This window comes from Schistocerca gregaria, chromosome X (genome assembly GCF_023897955.1).
Source record: "Schistocerca gregaria isolate iqSchGreg1 chromosome X, iqSchGreg1.2, whole genome shotgun sequence".
In the NCBI taxonomy this organism is placed as follows: Eukaryota; Metazoa; Arthropoda; class Insecta; order Orthoptera; family Acrididae; genus Schistocerca; species Schistocerca gregaria.
In genome coordinates this window covers 546,070,493-546,093,067 of record NC_064931.1, presented here as the reverse complement: position 1 = coordinate 546,093,067, position 22,575 = coordinate 546,070,493, and the positions used below count along the sequence as shown (strand labels likewise).

Genomic DNA, 22,575 nt, shown 5'->3' with positions numbered 1-22,575 from the left:
ACATATTCAAGCAGCTTGCACAGAATGTTGGCGAGGCTAACAGATGTTTAATCATTTGGTGATGAATGTGGTGCCGTGGCCCAGGGGTGGTGTCAGGACAATCTGCAAGGGCACTGAGAAATTCACACTCACTGAACAGAGTATTGTGTGGTTCAGCGTGGCATGCAGTAACATTTACATCCACATTTATACTCCGAAAGCCACCCAACAGTGTGTGGCGGAGGGCACTTTACGTGCCAATGTCATTACCTCCCTTTCCTGTTCCACTCGCGTATGGTTCGCAGAAAGAACGACTGCCGGAAAGCCTCTGTGTGCGCTCGAATCTCTCTAATTTTACATTCAAGATCTCCTTGGGAGGTATAAGTAGGGGGGAAGCAATATATTCGATACCTCATCCAGAAACGCACCCTCTTGAAACCTGGACACCAAGCTACACCACGATGCAGAGCGCCTCTCTTGCAGAGTCTGCCACTTGAGTTTGCTAAACATCTCCATAACGCTATCACACTTACCAAATAACCCTGTGACGAAACGCGCCGCTCTTCTTTGGATCTTCTCTATCTCCTCTGTCAACCTGATCTGGTACGGATCCCACACTGATGAGCAATACTCAAGTATAGGTCGAACGAGTGTTTTGTAAGCCACCTCCTTTGTTGATGGACTACATTTTCTAAAGAATCTCCCAATGAATCTCAACCTGGCACCCGCCTTACCAAGAATTAATTTTATATGATCATTTCACTTCAAATCGTTCTGCAAGCATACTCCCAGATATTTTACAGAAGTAACTGCTACCAGTGTTTGTTCCGCTATCATATAATCATACAATAAAGGATCCTTCTTTCTATGTATTCGCAATAGATTACATTTGTCTATGTTAAGGGTCAGTTGCCTCTCCCTGCACCAAGTGCCTATCCACTGCAGATCTTTCTGCATTTCGCTGCAATTTTCTAATGCTGCAACTTTTCTGTATACTACAGCATTATCCACGAAAAGCTGCATGGAACTTCCAACACTAACTAAAAGAGAAGTGTTGTTGTTCCACCTGCTGTTTTAGGGTACAAAAGGTGGGGTGGTAATTCCCAGATGCAGAGGTTTGAGCAAAATGCTCTGTGATTGCATCTGGGTTCGTATATACAGCTCCTTGTGTGGAAATCCCAGGTATACCTGTAGGGGCCTGATATCCATAATGGCACCTGGGCTTAGTCCACACCTGGGAAGGAGAGGTTTGTGTTCCAATGGTGGAGACATAATGTTCCCAGCACCCCTGATTCTGTGTTTTGATTAGTTGACAGACCTGGGTACAGAGCCATTTGAAGGCAATGAGGTGCTCCATTGATGAGTACTGCTTATGACATTATAGGGCCCACCTACGATCCTGAATGGCCGCAGTGGTTTCCAGCGACCACCAAGGCACTGTCTTCCACTGGGGGCAACCTGAGGAACAAGGGATTGCCAATTCAGCTGCAGAAACAATGATGGTAGTAACATTATGGATAACCACAATGATGTTACCAAGCAATGGAGATTCAACGATGGTAGCAGAGGTGAAAGCGTCCCAGTCAGCCTGATGCTGCCGGAAGGACAGGAAGAGCAGAAAGTGATCACTACCACACAAGTCATCGTGAGCTCTCCAGAGGATAGAGGGCAGAAGGTCAGGGCCATAACCTGAGAGATCAGTGGCCATTATGTGCCACATGCCACAGGTTGATTTGAGCTGGTGGTGTCTTGACACCTTTACTACAGCCTATAACCTTGGTTCCACCTCACAAAGGGTTGTTGTTGTTGTTGTCGTCTTCAGTCCTGAGACTGGTTTGATGCAGCTCTCCATGCTACTCTATCCTGTGCAAGCTGCTTCATCTCCCAGTACCAACTGCAACCTACATCCTTCTGAATCTGCTTAGTGTATTCATCTCTCGGTCTCCCTCTACGATTTTTACCCTCCATGCTGCCCTCCAATGCTAAATTTGTGATCCCTTGATGCCTTAAAACATGTCCTACCAACCGATCCCTTCTTCTAGTCAAGTTGTGCCACAAACTTCTCTTCTCCCCAATCCTATTCAATACCTCCTCATTAGTTACGTGATCTATCCACCTTATCTTCAGTATTCTTCTGTAGCACCACATTTCGAAAGCTTCTATTCTCTTCTTGTCCAAACTAGTTATCGTCCATGTTTCACTTCCATACATGGCTACACTCCAAACAAATACTTTCAGAAACGACTTCCTGATACATAAATCTATATTCGATGTTAACAAATTTCTCTTCTTCAGAAACGCTTTCCTTGCCATTGCTAGTCTACATTTTATATCCTCTCTACTTCAACCATCATCAGTTATTTTACTTCCTAAATAGCAAAACTCCTTTACTACTTTAAGTGTCTCATTTCCTAATCTAATTCCCTCAGCATCACCCGATTTAATTTGACTACATTCCATTATCCTCGTTTTGCTTTTGTTGATGTTCATCTTATATCCTCCTTTCAAGACAATGTCCATTCCGTTCAAATGCTCTTCCAAGTCCTTTACCGTCTCTGACAGAATTACAATGTCATCGGCGAACCTCAAAGTTTTTACTTCGTCTCCATGAATTTTAATACCTACTCCAAATTTTTCTTTTGTTTCCTTTACTGCTTGCTCAATATACAGATTGAATAACATCGGGGAGAGGCTACAACCCTGTCTCACTCCTTTCCCAACCACTGCTTCCCTTTCATGCCCCTCGACTCTTATGACTGCCATCTGGTTTCTGTACAAATTGTAAATAGCCTTTCGCTCCCTGTATTTTACCCCTGCCACCTTTAGAATTTGAAAAAGAGTATTCCAGTCAACATTGTCAAAAGCTTTCTCTAAGTCTACAAATGCTAGAAACGTAGGTTTGCCTTTTCTTAATCTTTCTTCTAAGATAAGTCGTAAAGTCAGTATTGCCTCACGTGTTCCAACATTTCGACGGAATCCAAACTGATCCTCCCCGAGGTCCGCATCTACCAGTTTTTCCATTCGTCTGTAGAGAATTTGCGTTAGTATTTTGCAGCTGTGACTTATTAAACTGATAGTTCGGTAATTTTCACATCTGTCAGCACCTGCTTTCTTTGGGATTGGAATTATTAATTCTTCTTGAAGTCTGAGGGTATTTCGCCTGTCTCATACATCTTGCTCATCAGCTGGTAGAGTTTTGTCATGACTGGCTCTCCCAAGGCCGTCAGTAGTTCTAATGGAATGTTGTCTACTCCGGGGGCCTTGTTTCAACTCAGGTCTTTCAGTGCTCTGTCAAACTCTTCACGCAGTATCGTATCTCCCATTTCGTCTTCATCTACATCCTTTTCCATTTCCATATTATTGTCCTCAAGTACATCGCCCTTGTATAAACCTTCTATATACTCCTTCCACCTTTCTGCCTTCCCTTCTTTGCTTAGAAGTGGGTTGCCATCTGAGCTCTTGATATTCATACACGTGGTTCTCTTCTCTCCAAAGGTCTCTTTAATTTTCCTGTAGGCAGTATCTATCTTACCCCTAGTGAGATAAGCTTCTACATCCTTACATTTGTCCTCTAGCCATCCCTGTTTAGCCATTTTGCACTTCCTGTCAATCTCATTTTTGAGACGTTTGTATTCCTTTTTCCTGCTTCATTTACTGCATTTTTATATTTTCTCCTTTCATCAATTAAATTCAATATTTCTTCTGTTACCCAAGGATTTCTAGCAGCCCTCGTCTTTTTACCTACTTTATCCTCTGCTGCCTTCACTACTTCATCCCTCAGAGCTACCCATTCTTCTTCTACTGTATTTCTTTCCCCTATTCCTGTCAATTGTCCCCTTATGCTCTCCCTGAAACTCTGTACAACCTCTGGTTCTTTCAGTTTATCCAGGTCCCATCTCCTTAATTTCCCACATTTTTGCAGTTTCTTCAGTTTTAATCTACAGGTCATAACCAATAGATTGTGGTCCGAGTCCCCATCTGCCCCTGGAAATGTCTTACAACTTAAAACCTGGTTCCTAAATCTCTGTCTTACCATTATATAATCTATCTGATACCTTTTAGTATCTCCAGGGTTCTTCCACGTATACAACCTTTTTCATGATTCTTAAACCAATTGTTAGCTATGATTAAGTTGTGCTCTGTGCAAAATTCTACTAGGCGGCTTCCTCTTTCATCTCATAGCCCCAATCCATATTCACCTACTATGTTTCCTTCTCTCCCTTTTCCTACACTCGAATTCCAGTCACCCATTACTATTAAATTTTCGTCTCCCTTCACTATCTGAATAATTTCTTTTATTTCATCGTACATTTCTTCAATTTCTTCGTCATCTGCAGATATAGTTGGCATATAAACTTGTACTACTGTAGTAGGCGTGAGCTTCGTATCTATCTTGGCCACAATAATGCGTTCACTATGCTGTTTGTAGTAGCTTACCCGCATTCCTATTTTCCTATTCATTATTAAACCTACTCCTGCATTACCCCTATTTGATTTTGTGTTTATAGCCCTGTAGTCACCTGACCAGAAGTCTTGTTCCTCCTGCCACCGAACTTCACTAATTCCCACTATATCTAACTTTAACCTATCGATTTCCCTTTTTAAATTTTCTAACCTACCTGCCCGATTAAGGGATCTGACATTCCATGCTCCGATCCATAGAACGCCAGTTTTCTTTCTCCTGATAACGACATCCTCCTGAGTAGTCCCCGCCCGGAGATCCGAATGGGGGACTATTTTACCTCCGGAATATTTTACCCAAGAGGATGCCATCATCATTAAATCATACAGTAAAGCTGCATGTCCTCGGGAAAAATTACGGCTGTAGTTTCCCCTTGCTTTCAGCCGTTCGCAGTACCAGCACAGCAACGCCATTTTGGTTAATGTTGCAAGGCCACATCAGTCAATCATCCAGACTGTTGCCCCTGCAACTACTGAAAAGGCTGCTACCCCTCTTCAGGAACCACACGTTTGTCTGGCCTATCAACAGATACCCCTACGTTGTGGTTGCACCTACGGTACGGCCATCTGTATCGCTGAGGCACGCAAGCCTCCCCACCAACGGCAAGGTCCATGGTTCATGGGAGGGGGGGGGGGGGGGGCACAAAGGGTTATGGACATTGAAATCATCCAAAAGTAAGAAAGGTGTGTGTGTGTGTGTGTGGGGGGGGGGGGGGGGGGGGAGTTGAAGAATTAGAGCTGAAAATACACGTTGTGGTACTTCACCATCTGGAGGAAAATAGATGTTGCAGATGGTAGTTTCCTGCATTGCCCCCACCCTCACAGCTACAGCTTCTAAAGATGTTTGAAGGAGCACAGGTTCGCTATATACAGAGGTATGGAAATATATACATACTCCACCTGACACCCCGTTATAGTCATTACGATTTTTGTAATACCCCCAATAGCCACCTAAAGATGGATGCCGGCATTACTGGAATCCAGGTTTCCTGCAGGGCAACACTAAAAGCAGGTGTACTGCTTAAAGAGTTGTCATAACTCAGCCGGGGTGGGAGGAGGGGGGGTCATCCACAATTCCACTGGAGGATCCCCACTTCATCGTCAAAATTGGAGCCTGACGGAAGTGGCAGTGTGGGGGCCACTGGGACCTCTTTCTTCTTAATAGGCTTCTTCATTCTGTCCTCTCACTTGTCTTTCAGTTTCTCTGGCTGGCAGGTACACTCAGAGTTTGTATCATGAACCGATGATCATTGTGAAGCTCTACAACCAACAGCTTACGGCTCCTTCAGCCACTGGCTGCTGTCTGGCTTCACAGCAGCAAAAACTTTGGAAGGCTGTGTCCTGAGAGATCCCTTCCTTGTGAGAGGAGCCAAAGGAGATTGTTTCTTCTCTGGCTGAGGGGTGGAGACCAATGTCCCCGATGGCTGGGGGACTGGGGGCATTGCTCCTGAAGTAGATGTTAGGGGAGGGGAGCAATGGGAGGAGGAGTGTCCCCAACCATAAAGGGAGCAGGCACTGCCTGGCAGCCCTGAGGGCCTACTATACGAAGCACAGCAAGCATGGTTACTGTTGTCTGACAGGGTGTCGCCGTCATAGGTACAGTGTATGACTAGATCATGAAGACAGGGTGTAGGCAAGCATACTTCTTTTTTGCTTCTATGTAGGTCAGTCTATTCCATTATTTTCCTCTCTGTCTGAAAAACAGTGCATTCCAGTGAACAGGGGGAGTGGTGCTCTCCACAGTTGACATAAATGGGAGGAGGGGCACAAGAAATGTTTGTGTGTGATGGATGTACATAGTCCCGACACGTGGGGCTAGCGTTACATCAAGAGAAAGTGTGCCAAAATTTCCAGCATTTGAAACACTGCCTAGGGAGAGGAACACAGGGTTTAACGCCACACAACTAGCCCATCACCTTGACCTTTCCAGGCAACGAATCACAATCAAAGGCCAAGATGAAGGCACTGGTAACAATCTTGTTGTCATTAGGTCCACTACACAACTGACGAAGTGTACTCCTTGAGGCTGAAGATTGCTATGCAACTCATTATTGGACTACAAGAGGAGATCTCTATGGGATATATTCCCCTGGACCATGTTTAAGCTCTTATGGGGGGAGAGGGGGGGGGGGGGGGTGATGGAAACATGGACATCACCCAGCTTGTCACAGGCAACCAATATACGCAACCGGGTAGGGGATAATTTTTTTACCAATACCAACTCATTCCACATTATGGACATTCCTGCCACTTCCTCAAACTTGTATTCTAAGTTCTACACAAAAAAGAGGCTTTGTTGTTAAAAAGGATTCCCAATCAGATCTGGCACAAACTAAGTAACGAGGAGAATATGTCTGTCCTTGATCTTTAGCCCTGCGTTCTTCCCCTGGGGTAGCCAGGGTACGGAATGATCTGGGGTCACATCTATCAGCATTATACTGGCCTTTTCCACGCTTAAGAGATTGCTATGGCCGTTCAACCACCAGTGTCAGACAACTTCATCTGTTTCCTTGTGAGTTATCTGCCCTGATGCTTCCCTCTCTGATCATGGGCTCTCCCCACGGAGACCACTTAGCCACACCAAAAGCCACCTGGCACATTGGCCATTGCCACGAGTCCTGATGGCTCAAGAAGACAAGCATCTACTCCTTGGCATAAGTGGGGAGTTTGCAGCTCAGGCATAAGCAGAGCGATCCCTGTGTCATCAGGGGGTTACAACCAAGAGGGCAAATGATGACCCCTTCACGATGTCTGGCTACCTTGGTGAATAAAGGCATGAAAGGATTCATCATTACCATAGGTGCAGAAGAGGACTGCAGACAGGGGATGTAGATGATGCACCCCATAAGGTGTCCTCACCTAAACAGCTGGATTACAGGTGGACTAGCAGAGCCATAACAATAACAGGTGCAGAAGATCTCAGTGCACAATGGATATATGCTGCACCACGTAAGGTGTCCTTCCCCAAATGGCCCACACTTCTGAAAAATATGGAAAGTGTGGAGGTGAAATCCTAAAGGGGACCATAATACTGACAGTCAAAAAGTAAGAGACTCCTTTTAGTCACCTATTGATACAGGCAGAAATACTTGGAGTCTCCTCAAGCTCCCGAACCTGCAGGGGTGAAATCATGTTCAGCAATGTCTATGGAGCTGGTTGATATTCAATGGAACTGGAATTAGACCACCAATATCTTTCTTCCAGCCATACTTGAGCTGGTCTTTTTAATATGCCATCCACATTTGAACTTATTTGAACTTGCGGATAAGTTCTATATGCATGATATTGATCTGCATCCCTTGTTGGCAGCAGGTGCGTCAAGCCAGATGGCTCTGAGCACTGTGGGACTTAACATCTGAGGTCATGAGTCTCGCGCCAAGCCAAATTTGGTGTTTATAGCCCCTTTAGAACAGCAAGGATATCTACAGAACTGTTCAAGACACCTCCATAAACTGCCACAAGGAAATTTTCAGTTGCTTCCACAATCTTCTCTTTTTCTGCACCTGATTGTTTGAAAATAGAAAAACTTTTATTGGGGGCAGCATCACTCTGAAGTGTGGTGCAAAATTTAATTTTCTCCTGCCAAACAGAGCAGAGTGGTATCAAAACCACTTATCGCATGGAGAGAAAGGATATTTTCCACAATATCTTTATATCTGAAGGTTATTTTGAAATACAGTGCATCGCCTTTTTTACCCCTTCCAGATTTGCAAAAGGACACATTATCTGGTGCTATAGCAGTCACCACACAAAAATATCAATAGCTTCTCCAATAACAACAAAACAGTCATGTTTGGAAGACATGGAAATGACAGTTTTCACAATTAACACATCAGCATCTTCTATTGCCTGCTTGGTGACCATATCTCCTCGCTAAAATTCCTTCTGAAGCATTGAGATGAAGCAGGACTCCCCTCCCCCCCATTTGATAACAATTTGTCCTATGGCATCTGTGGAAACATGGTACCATCAAAGAGAACTTCTACACAAGATCGTAGCCTGAAACAACAAGCTCTTTTGGCACTTTTTTTTTAAACATTTTTTTCTGTGAGATAACCATCAAAGACTACCATAGAATTTTGTCAATGATATCACTATATCTATGTCACAAATCCTGGTAGAATCCTGAAGCGATGCAGTCCTTCAACAAAGGAAAATTGCTTACAATATGTTAGTTCGTCCAGTCTTAGAGTATTGTTCATCTGTATGGGACCCTTACCAGTTGGGACTCATTCAAGAGATTTAAAAGTTCCAAAGAAGAGTGGCAAGATTTGTGAGTGGTACATTTAGCCATCGTGAGAGCATTACAAATCTCAGAGAAAGTTTGAAGTGGGGTACACTTGCAGATAGACGACGCACTAAACGGAAGGTGCTGCTCACTAAATTCCGAAATCCAATCTTCGCCGAGAATGTAGAGCATGCATTATTACCACCAACTTTCAAATCGTGCAATGATCACCATTCAACGATAATGGAAAATAGAGCTCATACTGAGGCATTCAGGAGCCGTTTCTCCTTCGTGCAATCCGCAAGTGGAACAGAGGGGGGAGAGGGGAATATGACTTTGGCACGAATTGTGCGCCACACACCGCTTGGTGGCTGGCGGAGTATATGTGTAGATGTAGATGTAGACAAATGTTTCAAAATTAGCAGAAAAACATTCGCTCCAATTTCAGTGAACTCTGTGTAGTAGGTAACCACCATCTACGACATCATCTTTCCTCTGTCCCCTTTCTATGTCATTTGGTAATGGCGAGAAGGCAGAGTAAAATGTGGATGTGGTCCCTTTTTGAATGCTTTCCTCAGAAAAAAAGACGCAATGGAAAGGGAGCAAGTTCATATTCAATGTATTTTTTCAAATTGTCATCAGAGGGCTTTGAGACAATCACCCTGTGGAAAAGCTTGAAAGACTCCTGAGCTACTTTTCCTTTCTTTTCCTACTTGCTATTTTTCAAGTGTATTTTTTTTTTTTTTTTTTTTTTGAAAGGTAAGTATACATAAAAGTGTTGAAAATCTGCATTTTCTTTTTTGAAAATACTTATTCCCCAGAGATTAAATTACTCTTGTGAACTACACGTGTGTGTGTGTTCTCATAATGCTGTTTATAAGTGATACCTGTAAAAATAGAAGTGGTAAGTCTACTTTGAATCATTGTTACAATGCATGAGGTCTAACACAAAGATGGTAGCTACATGAACGTAATATTGTTTCTGTTATGTTGGTATATGTTGTGCATCTTCTGCAATAATGTTATGTGAAGCATCAATTTGATTTGGACAGTAGTAGTTCAATCTATTAGGATTCTTTAGTAGCCATTTTGTGTTTCAAAATGGAGAAACAGGGACAGTGTGTAATGGTCAGTTGAATTTAGAGTGGTCAGACATCTCTTGAAGCAAAACATATGGGAGCATCCCAAAACTGCAACCACAGAGGAAACCACTGAGATGTTAATTCAGCAATGGACAGTAACCAATGGAAAGTATATTACAAATAGCAACTACTGCATGAATATCAGACAAAAGAGTGTTGCACACTTGACAGAAGTAATTAGCTACGTGAAAGCTTTGTGCAAGATGGGCACTGCATTTGTCGAATACTAATCAAAAGCAAATATAAAAATGACTTCCTCAGCAATTTACTGCTTCAACTAGACCCCAACTGATTTTGTGTGCCACTTTCTAACTGGTGATGAGACATAGGTCCCTCACTTGCTGCCAAGAACAAAACAGCAATCAAAGCAGTAGGTGGGATATGGTGGCACTACATCAATAAATGAGAAATCAATCTAGCAATAAAATTATCATTGGAGCTTTCTTTGTCATACAAAAGATTTTCTAAATGATTATTGTGCAAGCAGTGAAACAATAACTGGTGAATGCAACCCAAGTCGCCTCCACCAAATAAGTGAAAAACTACAGGAAGGTCTTAGACTACAAAACTGAAAATACATGTGTCATTGCCCCAAAATCAGTTTGAACACCATGGAACTTTACCAGGTGTGGTCCTACTGGGAATGTGGTAGACCCTTACCTTACTTCAACCTTTGAACTGACTGACCTAACAAGTTGTAAGAGTACATACAGCTTAATATGAGCTCCAACCCACAGTTAAAACTGGCATTTTTCACATTAATAAATTATTGTCAGTAAGTGGCAAGTGATAGAAAAAATCCTTGGACTGACCTGGGATGCAACACTAGACCTTTTTTTTGTAATCCACCACTTATTCACTCAACCAAGCCACACTTTGAAACTGAAACATGCCATGTTTAAACATGCACTTTATTCCCCAGAGTTGGTACACCTTTCCTTCCTACTATTTTGGTGGGGAAAAGCTTTAAGTTCAGTGAAATGGTTATGGTAGTCATCTACTGGTATTTTGTAGATGGAATCTCCTTGCTGGAAAAACATTGGATGAAGTGCATTAACCTAAAAGTTAACAATGTCAGAAACAATTTTGAACCAAAAAGACTTTCACTTCAGGTCTGAGACCACTTCACCTTGCTCTAATATGTGGTATCTGTTGGTGAAAATATAGCTCTTGCGGACAGTATCCACAGGCAGCTACTGACAACTTAGCAGTGCAGGAGTATCTCCCACATGAAAAGAAGAGTGATACCTCCGAGAACAGCAGTGGAGAAGCAGTGCCACTAACCTACACAATTTAAATCACTTTATCCCCCCTGCATTAAACTGTAACCTTAACAGACAGAACAGAAATGAAATTTCCTGGATTGCTGTTCATTGTTTGATTTCCAAGGAATGTGGATGGTAGAGGTGTCCAGTGTGTGTTAGTCATTCTAATTTCAGCTTACTCAGCCTAATAGGTGGGCCGCAAATCCTTCACTTATTTTGCTGTTTATTTTAGACTGAAGAAGCAATGCTGTTGAAATGGAATCATTACTCCCCAATTTGTCATTTTTTATTTTAATATAAGAATGAATATAAATTAGTATTTGGAACATCTACATGTTCATCTTCCTAAGCAACAATTTGCCATTGTATTAATGAGACCAGACATGAGAGAAACACTACTGAAAAAGAAAGTTGTTCACAAAGACTGCATCCTTGAGATCAAATTGGCAATGGTTTATATATTCTTGCTATAGAAACTTTGGGCTGAAAAGTTCTGCAGCTTTTGACAGTGCACTTCCTAGTTTCTCAACCATGAATTCTGCCCGAAATGAAAGAAAATTTCCACTGGAGGTGGTAAAGTTGTATTTAATTTAATAATTGTTGACAAAATTTGGCTGCACCAATTCAGCCATAGATCAAAACAGCAGAGAAGCATTTGGTCTCCCACTCAGTGGAAGAAAAATGGGCATGAGAAGTGAGAAAGCAAGTGACTACATTACATTTCAATGTTGTGGATGAACGTAACTTGAGGTTTCAGGAATAGATGTTTGAAATCAGGTCCATGTGGAACCCAGCTCTATCATAACAATGTTCCAGCTTTCTGTGGGATGGAAACAAAGTCTCTGATGAAGGAGTCTTAGGTCCACACATCCATCTTATAGCCTTGATTAAGCTCCAGGCAATGTCATTTTATTCCATATAGCAACGAATATCACCTGCAGTAAACCAATCTAAGCTCCATATGCAGCTGTCAGTGTCCTTAAAAAGACCTCCCAAGAAATCTACCATGAAGTCATCAACAAGTGTTTTGAGCTGATGCATTGGTACATAGGAAACCATGAATAGCACTTTGAGAAGATGGACAGGAGTGAATTTCAAAAATATAGTTACTATGTTAGAAGTCTAAAAACTTTTGAATGTCCATTGTATGTAAGAAGACTTTTAATTCAAGAGTATTTGCAGATCCACAAAGCAAGATTAGACTACTGTATGTTGATTATCACTTTTTGGCAGCACTTCAGTAGGATGAAGATGGCAGGGTCGATCAAATGGCCAACTGGATCAATATTAAAGTTAACCAGCACAGTGAACCCAATATAAAGTCACTTTCACTTCAAAGATTGAAGCTGTTTGAGAATCTGCAGTATCATAGAGGCCAGGGAGAAACTGCAGTTAGCACAAGAATGTACAAATATAGAATTACTTTGAGTAGTCATAACTCTAATTTCACATACAATGAGGCTACCACAGAAGCAAGCAGGTTTTAAAATGAATATTTTGTACAGAAATATATTGAAAAGTTTGGCAGTGTTATTTTTCACAGCAGTGGCATGCAAATAATTTTCTCTTTGTCTGTAAAGTTCAACAAAAAGTGCTGATTTGTACACCTGTGTAATCACAGCTGCAAACCAATAAACTGTTGAAATTTACTGAGTATAGAGCAAATCCCCCCCCCCCCCCCCCCCCCCATGAACCATGAACCTTGCCGTTGGTGGGGAGGCTTGCGTGCCTCAGCGATACAGATGGCCGTACCGTAGGTGCAACCACAACGGAGGGGTATCTGTTGAGAGGCCAGACAAACGTGTGGTTCCTGAAGAGGGGCAGCAGCCTTTTCAGTAGTTGCAGGGGCAACAGTCTGGATGATTGACTGATCTGGCCTTGCAACATTAACCAAAACGGCCTTGCTGTGCTGGTACTGCGAACGGCTGAAAGCAAGGGGAAACTACAGCCGTAATTTTTCCCGAGGACATGCAGCTTTACTGTATGATTAAATGATGATGGCATCCTCTTGGGTAAAATATTCCAGAGGTAAAATAGTTCCCCATTCGGATCTCCGGGTGGGGACTACTCAGGAGGATGTCGTTATCAGGAGAAAGAAAACTGGCGTTCTACGGATCGGAGCGTGGAATGTCAGATCCCTTAATCGGGCAGGTAGGTTAGAAAATTTAAAAAGGGAAATCGATAGGTTAAAGTTAGATATAGTGGGAATTAGTGAAGTTCGGTGGCAGGAGGAACAAGACTTCTGGTCAGGTGACTACAGGGTTATAAACACAAAATCAAATAGGGGTAATGCAGGAGTAGGTTTAATAATGAATAGGAAAATAGGAATGCGGGTACAGTAGTACAAGTTTATATGCCAACTAGCTCTGCAGATGATGAAGAAATTGAAGAAAAGTACGATGAAATAAAAGAAATTGTTCAGATAGTGAAGGGAGACTAAAATTTAATAGTAATGGGTGACTGGAATTTGAGTGTAGGAAAAGGGAGAGAAGGAAACATAGTAGGTGAATATGGATTGGGGCTAAGAAACGAAAGAGGAAGCCGCCTAGTAGAATTTTGCACGGAGCACAACTTAATCATAGCTAACACTTGGTTTAAGAAACATGAAAGAAGGTTGTATACGTGGAAGAAACCTGGAGATACTATAAGGTATCAAATAGATTATATAATGGTAAGACAGAGATTTAGGAACCAGGTTTTAAGTTGTAAGACATTTCCAGGGGCAGATGGGGACTCGGACCACAATCTATTGGTTATGACCTGTAGATTAAAACTGAAGAAACTGCAAAAAATGTGGGAAATTAAGGAGATGGGACCTGGATAAACTGAAAGAACCAGAGGTTGTACAGAGTTTCAGGGAGAGCATAAGGGGACAATTGACAGGAATAGGGGAAAGAAATACAGTAGAAGAAGAATGGGTAGCTTTGAGGGATGTAGTAGTGAAGGCAGCAGAGGATAAAGTAGGTAAAAAGACGAGGGCTGCTAGAAATCCTTGGGTAACAGAAGAAATATTGAATTTAATTGATGAAAGGAGAAAATATAAAAATGCAGTAAATGAAGCAGGCAAAAAGGAATACAGACGTCTCAAAAATGAGATCGACAGGAAGTGCAAAATGGCTAAACAGGGATGGCTAGAGGACAAATGTAAGGATGTAGAAGCTTATCTCACTAGGGGTAAGATAGATACTGCCTACAGGAAAATTAAAGAGACCTTTGGAGAGAAGAGAACCACGTGTATGAATATCAAGAGCTCTGATGGCAACCCACTTCTAAGCAAAGAAGGGAAGGCAGAAAGGTGGAAGGAGTATATAGAAGGTTTATACAAGGGTGATGTACCTGAGGACAATATTATGGAAATGGAAGAGGATGTAGATGAAGACGAAATGGGAGATACGATACTGCGTGAAGAGTTTGACAGAGCACTGAAAGACCTGAGTCGAAACAAGGCCCCCGGAGTAGACAACATTCCATTAGAACTACTGACGGCCTTGGGAGAGGCAGTAATGACAAAACTCTACCAGCTGGTGAGCAAGATGTATGAGACAGGCGAAATACCCTCAGACTTCAAGAAGAATATAATAATTCCAATCCCAAAGAAAGCAGGTGCTGACAGATGTGAAAATTACCGAACTATCAGTTTAATAAGTCACAGCTGCAAAATACTAACGCGAATTCTTTACAGACGAATAGAAAAACTGATAGATGCGGACCTCGGGGAGGATCAGTTTGGATTCCGTCGAAATGTTGGAACACGTGAGGCAATACTGACCTTACGACTTATCTTAGAAGAAAGATTAAGAAAAGGCAAACCTACGTTTCTAGCATTTGTAGACTTAGAGAAAGCTTTTGACAATGTTGACTGGAATACTCTTTTTCAAATTCTAAAGGTGGCAGGGGTAAAATACAGGGAGCGAAAGGCTATTTTACAATTTCTACAGAAACCAGATGGCAGTTATAAGAGTCGAGGGGCATGAAAGGGAAGCAGTGGTTGGGAAAGGAGTGAGACAGGGTTGTAGCCTCTCCCCGATGTTATTCAATCTGTATATTGAGCAAGCAGTAAAGGAAACAAAAGAAAAATTTGGAGTAGGTATTAAAATTCATGGAGACGAAGTAAAAACTTTGAGGTTCGCCGATGACATTGTAATTCTGTCAGAGACGGTAAAGGACTTGGAAGAGCATTTGAACGGAATGGACATTGTCTTGAAAGGAGGATATAAGATGAACATCAACAAAAGCAAAACGAGGATAATGGAATGTAGTCAAATTAAATCGGGTGATGCTGAGGGAATTAGATTAGGAAATGAGACACTTAAAGTAGTAAAGGAGTTTTGCTATTTAGGAAGTAAAATAACTGATGATGGTTGAAGTAGAGAGGATATAAAATGTAGACTAGCAATGGCAAGGAAAGCGTTTCTGAAGAAGAGAAATTTGTTAACATCGAATATAGATTTATGTATCAGGAAGTCGTTTCTGAAAGTATTTGTTTGGAGTGTAGCCATGTATGGAAGTGAAACATGGACGATAACTAGTTTGGACAAGAAGAGAATAGAAGCTTTCGAAATGTGGTGCTACAGAAGAATACTGAAGATAAGGTGGATAGATCACGTAACTAATGAGGAGGTATTGAATAGGATTGGGGAGAAGAGAAGTTTATGGCACAACTTGACTAGAAGAAGGGATCGGGTGGTAGGACATGTTTCGAGGCATCAAGGGATCACAAATTTAGCATTGGAGGGCAGCGTGGAGGGTAAAAACGTAGAGGGAGACCGATAGATGAGTACACTAAGCAGATTCAAAAGGATGTAGGTTGCAGTAGGTACTGGGAGATGAAGCAGCTTGCACGGGATAGAGTAGCATGGAGAGCTGCATCAAACCAGTCTCAGGACTGAAGACAACAACAACAGAGCAAAATGTCCCACTGTGTGAGACTAAAAATTTCAGGCAGCCAGTGCCCTGGAAGTTGCATTACGACACTCCTCAACCTCCAGATGTTGCAGCCCACCTTCTCAAAATGCATTAGAAACATGGAAAGTGTGTAACTAGGATTGAATACCCAAACAAAACTGTGACTACTATTGAATGTGCAACAGCACTTGCTTTTCATTTCACTCATTACAGCTACCTGGTATTTTTGAAAACAAAGAGAGACAAAAAAACAAAAACAAAAAAGGAACTCTACAATCCAAAGACCACACGATGCTGACCAGGCACCATGTTACTCTCTGCTGAAGACATCATCTGGACAACGTACGGAGCGGCATGGGGTATGGACACCATTTTCCCAGCCATTGTCAGCCATCCAGACCTTGGACATGTTCCTTTCCACTCAAACAGCTCATCAATCCTTCTCATGCAGCTGCATACTCCTAGACCTTGTTAGAATTCTCCCATCAAGGAAATATTCCTGGTAGTACCACAAACTGAACCCAGATCGTCTATATGACAGTCAGATGCACTGACTGCTCAGCTATGGTGGCAGACATACTTCTCTTGTACATCTCCATAAATTAAATAACTCATACATTCTCTAACATACACTTTTAATCAATCCCCATTACTTCAGAATAGATCTTTACATACTTCAGAGTGCAAATCCTTTTTAGTAATATCCTTAGTGACATATCTTTAATACCATTCATGACACTTCAACAGCAGTGCAATTTACACTGATATTAGTGACCATACAAATAAATTTCTTTTGCAGGGACTTTTTATCAGCATTTAACATGAATAAAGTAGTAAGCTAACAATGAATCAGGTATCAAAAGCTATAGATGATGATAAAAAAACATGCTGAGTTACATTTAACATACCTTATAGTATATCCAAAAAGGAATATTACAGTCACAGTGAGGCCAGCACAAAGCCACACAAAGTTTAAGTAGAAATATGTTGGCTCCCCCATTCCTTCACAGCTATTAACAGGAGGCAGATCATTACCTCTATCAACAGGCCAACATTGTTCCCCAGGCAAGGACCACTCTTCCATTCCCACTCGGTATAAACGGTACAGTGCCCCAATAACAAGCTGTTCAGCATGAAAAGACACATTTAAGTAGAGAGCACCTAATGATATATATGTGGTTACATTAAAATAACATTCCACAATTCTGCATCACTTTTCTCTCTCTCTCTCTCTCTCTCTCTCTCTCTCTCTCTCTCTCTCTCTCACACACACACACACACACACACACACACACACACACACACACACACACACACACATTAGTTTTATAACAATGATTTGCAAGTTTTTCACGTATCAACCACCCAAGGAAACAACGGTGGCATTATGTTTTAATAATCATAAGTACCATAATCACGTATCCATTAGTAACATCCCTCAGATCCTGCCCCCAAATTCTACATTACCTACTATGACAATTCAGGTTAATTATTGGTCCCATTATAAATAAAGGCCAGTCAACTGACTTATGAACATACAAAAGTGCACACCAAGTTACCAAAGAGAAGGACACTACATAGAAAAAAGTTTCTGTTTTATTGTTATTGTCTGTCTGAACAGGATATCTTCTCCATCAAGCTTTGAAAGCTGTCTGTTCCTTTGGTAGAAAGAAGGAAAGAAGAAAAAAGTTAAGCTACACATATTTTCACAGCAAGGGCACAAGGGCATTACTGACAGACAACAAGCTCAGACTGGACACTGATAAAACAGGAAATTAGCTCTAGTCTTTTCATAGAAATAGTCCTGCATTTGCTTCATGTGAAACTTGCCTACGCTAACTGCAGAAAACCGTATCTGTAGAGCCAGATGAGAATTTCAACTCTGTTCCTCTTGATTATTAGCCCCCTAAACCACATTCACTCAGTCCTTCAAGGAACCATCTGTTATTTTACACTGTTAATACTTCATATCAACCAAAGCAGCTAACTTCTCCACATATACCGGTTTTTATCACTGAGGAATATGCCAGCAAGTGTTGGCAGATTTTGTCATCAAAATTATATAGCTAAGGTACGTTTCCTGAATTCCAAAATAATTTGCTATAAAGCCATTCTAGAAGTTAAACAGTAACATCAACTTACTTTTTATTGTTTAATGTGAAGGCATTAAAAAATACGTCAGTTCTATGAGGTTTAAATTTTTCCAGTATCCATTTTCAGCTTTATAACAGGAGTAGATTTTTTCCATAAAAAGTTTCTTGCCTACTTGTCGTATGGCACCAATAACAAACATATGTCTTTCACAGAGATTAATTCTAATTAAAATCAATAAAGTACTGTTAGTTGTTGTGCTTCAGTTATTGTTACAGAGGGAGACATACAGGACATTCTTCCTACACTGAATGATATTACATATAGCAGTTTACTTTGCACTTCAACAATCAAGTTCCAAGACAATAAATAACTGTAGGAATTATTGTGAAATTTACAAGCTAATAACTGACACTACCCAGTACAAATGATGGGTGCTCTGAAGACCTCAAACCACGGCGTCCATATCGTCTCAGATGCCAAGAGTCTGCAAACAGAAATGGAACACCTGCAATCTGTGTTCCTGAACAATGGATAATTCATCTCTGCAAGTACAGATGTACAGACGACAGCACAAAGAGCAGGATGAGGGCTTCAAAACAACTGCTTGTCTACCATATACTGGAATCAGGCAGAATATTAAGAAGATATAAAGCTAAATTAATCTTTCACCCTTGAATTTTATCATGCGAAGACAAGTGAATTGGTATCAATGTGGCTAGCTTTCACCACAGAGGGCGTGCAGTGCAGCACACAGACTTGTAGCAGAAGTGCATGCACAACACCAACCACATAAAACCAGACATGCGCTGACAGGGTCGTTGAAATGTGAACTCAGAGCATTTTCATCAGCATTCACCTGAAGATGGCCAGAAGACTCCGTTCCAAAATATCATGGCAGGAAGTTGCAGATATTTGGCAGTTACCTGAAAATTTTGTGGGGCAAGTGTACAAATTTATTGGCAAAGATTGTTCACATCACACCATTTCCCTTGGAATTCTGGCAACCATTTCTTTTAGTTTTATTATTTATTAACAATCCACCGAGGTTTTGCATGTGTACTAAGTATCTACAGCTGGACTTGTCTGGTGTAGTGATAATAAATTATACACTCAAACTTTCCTCATGAAGCAGTCTGCCTATTAATGAAAATCATATCGAATCCCTACAGTAGTGCCTGAGAGATTAGCCTTCACACACAGACAATAAAACCTGGTGGGGGTCTTTAATTTCTTCTTTATTGACTTCACTATTGGTTCTGAGGCACTGGGAAATGACAAACTGGTAGTGGAATTCTTGAAGTTCTTAACAGCAACTGGAGCAGTTTTCATCAATTAAATTAACAGTTGCAAAATCAGCACACCCTACAAACATGGATAAATACTTTATAATATGTATAGATAGCTCAATGTGAAAACCACCCATTTGTCTCTTCATGGACAATTCACTGGTACAGCTCATCAGCCTACCAGAACAGATATAGGTTATTCTAAAGGGAAAAAATCAGGAGAAGCAGTATTTCCATGATTATGGCTCAATACTCAAGACACGGCCTCTGATATTCTGAACATGATTTGCATCACATCACCCCTAAATCATAAATTACATCAAGAGGCACTGTAAAATTGTATTCACTATGGGAAAAATAGTATATGTCAATCATACTGCTGCTAGTTTCATATGCTGTCTGCAGAAATTTGCTTCATACAAACATACTGTTTGCATTTGTATCTCTGCACATCACTAGGAATGGCACGATGGAAAAGACTGATTAATAGATTATATATGGGCCATTCTACACCCCCACTGCCTAACATAAAAGAAGCCCTGAAAGTACTACGAGTGTCACACTAATGCTTACGCTTGAAACCACAAACCGGAAACACCATGGAAGATCCAAAAGCCTTTAAGAACAGTCTGGGTTGAGGCATCTCTTTTAAATACTGTTTCCTTTCCTAGCCAAGAAAAAATAAACAATGAACTGCCCTAGCATTAAATACCATTCACTTCAGGACAAATTAAGTTAAATATAACTGAACATCAATTAATGATACGTCATGCTCTTAACGTCAATTTGCTAACTCCAAATCACGAATGAATGGGGTATTCACTGTATGGGAACAAGATCATTAACTAGATACCTGAAAATGTAGGCATCTCAATAGCCAACACAAAAATTTACACATTATGAATCTCTGTGCATAATGGGTACTGCAATTACTCTCTTTTGATCAAAAATGCACATTAATTGATATTTCAAAGTAACACATATTTGGCAGTCCTTCATGACTGAAAATTAAACATTGCTGAGGATAACAGGATAGCTGGCACACAACAAACACATATGTGATGCTGATGGACGACACAAAAGAAAAAAAATTAAAACCTCTCTCAACACGTTCCTTTTTAAAATAAAAGTACCATTGTATTAGAGATTATGTGAAAATTGTTGAAACTGCCCTAAGTCTGCATGTGAATACATTCATGGTTAATGGATCAAAAACTTTTTTAAAAAATGCTCCTTTAAAATTGGTAAAGACAATCGGCTCTAATTCACAAGACATGTGGTTCCAAAAACCACAGTCCAGGCCTCAACATTCAGATGTTTCATGGTTTCCCTAAATCCATTAAAATGAATACTGGGATGGTTCCTTTCAAAATGATAGCCAAATTCCCTACCTATACTCATCCTGTCTGGGCTTGTCTTCATCTCTGGTGACCTTATTCTCAATACAATGTTAAATATTAATTTTCCTTCACCTTTATGTATACTGGATAGCTATGTGCAACAACAGTGCTCACATTATATACAATGATGATAAAATCAATCAGAATAAGGTGCCATGTTGTTAGCTGCAATCTAAGAAATGTAATAGATCAGGGCGGAGAAAGGAAGGGGAAGAGAGCAGAGAGTGGTGAGATAGGGAGACAAAGGGAAAGGGTTGAAGGAAGTGGAGGGAGCTGTAAGAGAGGAAGAAGAGAGGAGGGGCAGAAGTGTAGGGGGGTAGAGGGTGGAGGAGAGAGGGAGGAGGTTAGAGGGATGGAGAGACGTTTCAGAAATAGGGAGGGGAAGAGGAGGGCGAGTTAGAGGTAGAGATGGAGGGGAGAGGGGGAGGGGGAGTGAAGGAGGGGGGGGAGAGGGAGAGGGGGAGGGGGAGAGGCAGGCAGGCAGGCAGGCAGGCAGAGGAGGAGGATGAAGGGAGAGGAGAAGGAAGGAGAAAGGGAGAGGTAGAAGGGAAGAGGTGAGAGGGGAGGGGGAGGGAGAGTGGGTTGGGAAGTTTGGTGGAGGGGAGAAAGAGTGACGGGGAGACAATGGGAGCAGGTGAGAAGGGAAGTGTCGAGGGGGAGTTGGTTGACAGGGAGGGGGAGGGGGAAGGGAGAGGGGGGAAAGGAGAGAGGTAGAGGATAGAGATGAGGATGGCGAGAATAGGGAGAAGGGTAGAGGAGAGCAAGAGGAGAGAGAAGGGTAGGCAGAAAGTGAGAGGGAGAGCAGGGAAGGGGGAAGGAGGGGAAGGGATAGATGGGGTGGGGGAGAGGGATGGGGTGGGAGAGACAGATGGGGTGGGAGAGAGAGAGATGGGGTGGGAGAGAGATGTAAAGGGATGATGGGGAGGGCAGAAAGGTAGAGGCACTGGTAGGAGAGGGGTGGAGTGGGAGGAGAGAGAAGATGTGGATGAAGGAGAGGGATGGAGGGGGAGGGAGGAAGAGGGGGAGGGAGGAAGAGGGATAGGGAGGCAAGGAGGTGGAAGGGGTGGGATATGAAGAGGAAGGTGAGGAGGAGTGGAACGGGGAGAGACACAAGGAGGGAGAGTGAATGAGACAACAAGAGGATGGGAGAGTGAAAGGGTTGACGAGAGGGGAGGAGAGAGAAAAGGAGTGGAGGGAGAGAGAGGGAGGAAGGAGAGAAGGGGAGGGGGAGGGGAGGGATGAAGGGGAATAAGAGGAGAGAAGGGGAGGGGGAGGGGAGGGATGAAGGGGAATAAGAGGAGGGAAAGGAGAGAATGGAAGCCCCAATTTGACTATTTACACATTTGCTTTATACAGCTTCACACATCAGAAAACAATACTCACGAACTTACCTCAGGGTAAATGTTGAACCTTTTAATTGCATTTAAGCAATCTGGGTATTCAATTAAATTGTCATTCATTATATAAAAGAGACCATCTATCAGTCTTGGTGCCTCGACAATCCTCTTATAGTACGAAAAATATAGGCCCTGTTACAGAAAAAAGATACACACGTCAAATAAAATTATAAAATACAAAACAACCTTTGCAGCAAACAAACATCCAACTGTAAAATATCTGACTTATTTTACTAGCCAAGATCAAATTCAATCATTTTCACAAGTACAACTGGTCTGACTGAAACAGGCCATTGTTTTATTCACACAGTTGTAGAAGTCATATTTGTAATGTACACCTTTCATGTGATACTTTTCATATAGTGTGGTAAGCTCTGGCAGAATGTACATAATTTAGTACAAACAATCTTTTTGAATA

At 41.7% G+C, this 22,575-nt stretch overlaps 1 protein-coding gene across 1 annotated transcript in view; it reads right to left on the bottom strand.

The window, feature by feature from the left end:
• The window catches only part of LOC126298788 (probable C-mannosyltransferase DPY19L1), a 215,761-nt gene that overhangs the window by 160,970 nt on the left and 32,216 nt on the right, over positions 1 to 22,575 (bottom strand). Inside the window, exons 3-4 of the mRNA XM_049990249.1 lie at positions 22,152 to 22,289; positions 16,889 to 17,103 (exon numbers count right to left, since the gene is read on the bottom strand). Coding sequence (XP_049846206.1) covers positions 16,889 to 17,103; positions 22,152 to 22,289 — 353 coding nt within the window. The remainder of the gene's footprint in view (positions 1 to 16,888; positions 17,104 to 22,151; positions 22,290 to 22,575) is intronic.